The sequence below is a fragment of the Bison bison genome, unplaced genomic scaffold (assembly GCF_000754665.1).
Source record: "Bison bison bison isolate TAMUID 2011002044 unplaced genomic scaffold, Bison_UMD1.0 scf7180017864249, whole genome shotgun sequence".
Classification (NCBI taxonomy): Eukaryota; Metazoa; Chordata; class Mammalia; order Artiodactyla; family Bovidae; genus Bison; species Bison bison.
The window spans coordinates 2,696,030-2,701,685 of record NW_011494821.1 but is presented as its reverse complement, the minus strand read 5'-3'; the positions used below and the strand labels follow the sequence as shown (position 1 = coordinate 2,701,685).

General features: G+C 54.1%; 1 protein-coding gene across 1 annotated transcript in view; it reads right to left on the bottom strand.

The window, feature by feature from the left end:
• Positions 1-5,656, bottom strand: part of CAMKK1 (calcium/calmodulin-dependent protein kinase kinase 1, alpha) — a 30,039-nt gene that overhangs the window by 16,503 nt on the left and 7,880 nt on the right. Inside the window, 8 exon segments of the mRNA XM_010847468.1 lie at positions 1,128-1,149; positions 1,981-2,017; positions 2,443-2,576; positions 2,825-2,876; positions 3,278-3,331; positions 4,095-4,142; positions 5,043-5,144; positions 5,146-5,445. Of these exon segments, the coding sequence (XP_010845770.1) occupies positions 1,128-1,149; positions 1,981-2,017; positions 2,443-2,576; positions 2,825-2,876; positions 3,278-3,331; positions 4,095-4,142; positions 5,043-5,144; positions 5,146-5,403 (707 nt within the window). The 5' untranslated portion in view covers positions 5,404-5,445.

The window sequence follows — 5,656 nt, the reverse complement described above, 5'->3', positions numbered from 1 at the left end:
AGGAGCCCTCTAAGCTCGACGGGTCCCTGGAACACAGTAGCTTTTTCTCTCATATAAAGAAAATTTGAAAATACACATAGATGCAAATATCCCTGTTCAATCGTTACAATTTCAAATTATCTTTATCTTACTTCTGATTGGTTCGGTATGTCTTCTTCTAAGTACTTAATTATCAACAATCAGACAGTTGCAAAGATTCCATTTACAGCTGTGTTTTTCAAACTATAGGTCCAGGACCAAGAAGGTCATGAACTCAATTTAGTGGGTGGCTACTGCTTTTTCTTTTTTTTCTAATAAAGTCCTATATACTAGAGTATATCACATGTTATAAGGATATATACTGTTTTAGAAAACTTTGGTTTCAATTACAGATATGAATGGCAATGTAAAACTTTATTTCTTACTTGGAACAGAGATCAAAAATGCTGAAAGCCCCTGAGTCTTAAAGGACACATTCCCTGCCTCTTCCCAGAACTGGTCTTTAGAGCCTCCCAGACAGAGAGACAAGTCACAGACTGTATTCAAGACCTTAGTGGTTAAGGAGCCCAGTCCACCCAGCCCTGCACCCACTACTCCATGTCTGCAGCTCTGCACATACCCTGAGAAGGTTAGACAAAGCAGACATGAGTTAGAGCCCTAGATTTCATCAGCAACTCGCTGTGTGACTTTGGGCAAGCCATTTACCCTCTCTGAACCTCAGCTTCCCCTCTTGTAAAAGGGAGTGAATACAGTCCCAGCTACCTCACAAAATGTGTAAAACTGAAAGAACTCTTTTGTGATTTGAATACAGGTGAGAGCTGAGTTTCATCTCTATACTTTTCCTTTCTTCTCTCGCTCTGGCATCAAAATCTTCTTCCAGTTCTTCAAAGCCTGGCTGGAAATCCACCCTTCTTCCTGAGGCCTCCCTGACTATTCCAGCCTCACTGACCCCACCAGCCTTCAAAGAATCACCCTCTTGGTCTCTCGTTTCCCACCCATTTCCCCCACCCCACCCCCTGAACCCAGACCACAGCTCCCTAAGGACGGAGCCCGGGCCTCTTTCTTTCACTAGAGTAGCTGACCCTGGGATTAGGGATACGGGGAGGGAAAGGAAGACCTGTCCTGCCTGAACGCGATGGGGAACTCACCCCTTTCTCAGGAGGTCAAACACTGAAAGAAAAGAGAAGAAAAGAAGAGTAGGTAAGTTGCAGCCAGGCTGAAAACACAGCTGATGCCAAGATCTCTGCCCCTTCTGGAGGGTGGGAGAGGGGGCAGGCATCCAGGCATCCAGGGAGAGACAGGAGAGGGGTCCCAGGGTATCAGAGAAGATAAATGGCTGAGAATGGGTCTACTGTGAACTTGCCTCACTGGAACTTTAGGTGCTGAGTGAGGAGCATCATCATGAACCCCTTTAACAGGGGAAACTGAGTCTCAGAGAAGGGGCAGGTATGAGAGGGAGTGGAGGCTAAAGCCTTGGCCTCTAATTCCTAAGCCTGTGTTGCTTCTGGCCCATTCCCTCAAAGCCTCTAAGCCCAACCCTGAATCAAGCACCAGGGACTTAAGTAACAGCATCAGTATTACTATTACTAACAATCATAGCTAATGTGTCTTGCACGTAATAACTCATTTACTTCTCACATCAACCCTATGATGTAGATACCATTACTACCCCCATTTTACAGGTGAGGAAACTGAGGCACAGAGTTATCAGACAGGGCCTGGGAACCCACATCACATGGCCTACTTCTTGCATCTGCCTGATCCACTGTCTCTCCGATCAGTGGCGTGGGGGTTTGGGAATACTAGTTGACTCTAATTAGATATCCTGAGTCTGGCTCAGTAGGGCTGGGGAGAGAATCTGGGGCTTGAGAACATGTCTTTCTTCCCTGTCCCCAGGAGGTCAGTGCATTTCACAAGGCCCATCTGAAGGTCAAGTGTGTCCCTGGGGAGCCTTTGGACCCACCCGGGTAAGCTACTTTGGGGATGAGCTGGGTCACTCACCCAAATAGAGATTGTCCTCAGCTGGGTCATCCAAGACCTGGTGAGAAGGAGCAGACATGGGGGTGGGACTTGGGGAGGCTTGGGGTAGGGGTGCTTGCCAGCCCCAGGACCCACTGTGTGCTTTGCAACCACCTCAGATGATGAAGCAGGAACTGTGCCAGCACGAGGCTGATGAGGCCTCAGAAACCACTGGCCCCTGACCCTGGTCCACCACATGGCACCCTGTCCCTCTCCCCTTCTGCCATGGGGCTCACTTCTTGCCTCTGGAACAGCTCGTCTCCCTCCATGAGAACCTGAGGACATTCCAGAGCAGCCTCACCTGACCCCAGAAGCCCCCTGGCCAACCCTATCCCGGTTCTGGCCCTGCCCTTGGCACACCCCCCTTGGCAAAATCCCTGGGTCTATGCCAGGTGCCCCCTGCACCAAGGGCTACTCCATAGGCCTCATCGGCTTGCCACCTACCTCGATCAGCTTGACCACATTCACGTGGTCCAGCTTCTTCAGGATGGCAATCTCTTGGTACACCCGCTCCAGAGGCAGCAGCTGCTTGGCTGGGCCTCCCTGCACAGCCTGGGACCCTCTGGGGGGAGGCCTACCTGTGACCAGGAACAGGAGTCCAGCCTGTCTCAGGAGGCTGGGCCTCATCACAGCCCTGCAACCAGCCTCAAGCAAGAATCTTGCAAGACCTTGGCCTTGGCCTCAACCCACCAAGCACAGTCCCACCACCAGGCCTTTGCTCACTCTCTCCCTGTCCACCCCCAGTCCTAACGAAGCTAGCCTCCGGGGTCTCCTCCTCCGCCCCCAGGCCAGGAGCTCCCATGCACAGGACCAGACAGATACGCACGTGGGAAGCCGTACTGCTTCAGTAACTTCTTCTTGGAAAGAACTTTCATGGCCTGAGGAGGGAGAGGCAGAGATGTCACTTACGTGGAGCCACCAGGAGCTAGAACAGGCTGGTTACATATGAACTGCGGTCCAGAAAGGCTCATGGGCACGTGGCACTGAGCGTGTGGACTGGCTGCAGTTACACTGAGTTAGGAGGTGGCCATGACTGAACCTTAGGCCTTACCGCTGTTTCCCATAACAACCCTTTCTGGAGCTCTCCCCTCGGAGGCATCCAGCCTCTGCTTGCATATTCCCAGGGTCAATAAGCTCATTCCCTTTGCATTCTGGTAGGGACAGGGAGATTACTCCCTTCACAGGCAGCCTTGTCCACCGTCTTGGCACAGCTTCTGCCCACTCCCAAGTCATCTAGGGCCCAGTGTAGGCGACACCTCCTTCCTTTCCCCAGACTTACATAGTGCCTGTCTTCACTTTCGTTGTAGGCCAGCCTCACCACGCCGTAGGCACCCTGCAAAGAGGCAGAGGTCAGCCCCTGCTGGACAGGGCAGCCTCCCCCAGGACTAGGGGGAGAGGAGAAGGGGAGCCTGAGCTGCTCCTGCCCCCCATCTCCTCCCACATCCCATCTCCACCATGGCCTCCAGTGGGCATAAATTTCAGGCAGGCAAGGAGAGGGCTCCATGCCCTGGTCACTGCCCCTGCTGGGCTCAGCACAGCTCTATGCCTTCCCCAGTCCCGTCCATCAAAAAATCTGGGGAGAACTTCCCCAGTGGTTCAGTGGTTAAGAATCTACCTGCCAATGCAGGGGACAAGGGTTCGATCCTTAGTCTAGGAAGATTTCACATGCCATGGGGCAACTAAGCCCAGGCACCGCAACTACTGGGCCCACACTCTGGAGCCTGTGAGCCGCAGCTACTGAAGCCCGTGAGCCTAGATCCACGCTCGATATCAAGAAAAGCCACCGCAATGAGAAACCCATGCCCTGCAACAAGGAGTAGCCCCTGCTCAACGCGACCAGAGAAAACCCATGCAGCAAGGAAGACCCAGGACAGGCAATAAATAAACAAACATATAAAACTCCAGGGAGTCAGGAATCAAGAATTATCTCCCATCCCCTGTAGAGGACAAAACTTCCCCCATATCCAGGGTAGGACCTTCTTGGCTCAGGCTCACATTCCCAGAGGAGGAGAGGGGATTGTGGAGGATCCAGACAGGCTGGCTCTGCAAACCCCCAAGACAATCTCCCCCTGCTCCTGGCCTGCCCCCAGGCCTACCTTGCCAATCTCACTCTGCAGCTTGTACTGGTTCAGCTGTACGCAGTCCTGGTGGGGGAAAGAGAGGGGCCATCAGGCAGAGCTTGATCCAGAAGCAGCACTCCATGTGCACTTCCAGGGCCCAGTCCTGGCCCCAGGCCCCTCACCCCCAGCCCTAGGCCTCCTCAACATTTCAGGTTTAGATGGGGAACTGAGGTCGCGCCAACACCAAAAGCGATACTGAAAGCGACCAGAAGACTTGGATGATGTTTGAATATGTGAATGGTGAACCTTGCCTATGCTTTGCTCCCTGAGAAGTGGTGGAAAAATGCACTCATTTCCACCGGGATACTGGGGGCTGGGAGACCCTGATGTAAGAAATCCACGAGCAAGTGTTTCTAGAAGAAGCTGAATGAGGAGACTGTGTAGACAAGAAAAACGAGGACAGCCTTGGGACCGGAGACCAGAGCCCTGGCTCAGGCATAAAAACCTCAGCTTCTAAAATCTGTAGATTGCTCGGTACTTAGGTTCACTTTAGATTTAAGAGGCAAAGACAGAGCCAGTGGGAGCCCAGAGGCTGGTAGCACACTGGCAGTTTCTGAGTCACAGCAGACTCTGTGAGGCAGGATTAAAGTGGGGGACTCAAGCTGGCGAAGCCTTGGGGGACAGGAGAACACACTGTCTATCTTCAAATCTCGAAACAGACTTCTTGGGGAATAAGGGAGGGATCTATTTCCTAGGCTTAGACTGGGAGTGGGAATGGTGGGACTTATAGGAGGCAGCAACTGGCTCAGATGGAGCTCCCCTGGGTGGGAAGAGGCCACATAGGTAGTGAATTCCTCAGCTCCGGGGGTATGCAAACCAACGTCTGGACAGCTGTGTGGCAGGGGGAGGAGCAAAGGGTCCCAAAGGGTCTTCACTGAGGACAGCTGAGAAGCGCATGGGCACCCCCAGCTCTGCTCCACCAACCTCTGCGTCCGAGATGGCCACGTGGTGGGACTCAATGGTGGGCCTGCGCCAGGCCCGCGGGGAGATGTGACTGGCAGGGCCCGTGGCGTAAGGCCCAGCCTCGGGCCTCCAGGCAGCTCCCCGCTGGCCGTTCCTGCAGGGAGAACTTCCTTGTCGAGAGGCTGGGCCGGACTGCAGGGTGTCTTGAAGGACCGCTGGGGATCAGGGAGGCTGCTCTGGTCCGTGACGGAGGGTCCACACAGTTCCTGGGAGGCTCCGGGCTGCCATCCGTCTCCTCCAAGTGGGTCACATCAATGGCTGCCACTCGCTCCACCAACTCAGCCCGAGGGTCCTGGCAGCAGACCGCCGGGCCCCCCTCCATTGCCACAGTCAAGGGGGTCCTCAGTGCAGCCTTATGGGGAGCCTGAGAAAAGAGGGCAGAGAAGGCTCCAGTCCTGGCCACCGAGCAAGGAGGTCAGGTTCCCAGGCCCCACCCCCACCGTAGCCACAAATTGCGAGTCCCACCTCCATGCCTTTGCCCTGCTTGTTCCCTCGGCCTGGGTCGCCAGCATCCAAACTGAGGTCTCCCTCCTCACTAAAGGAATGCCAGAGGGCTTTCCTGATGGCTCAGTGGA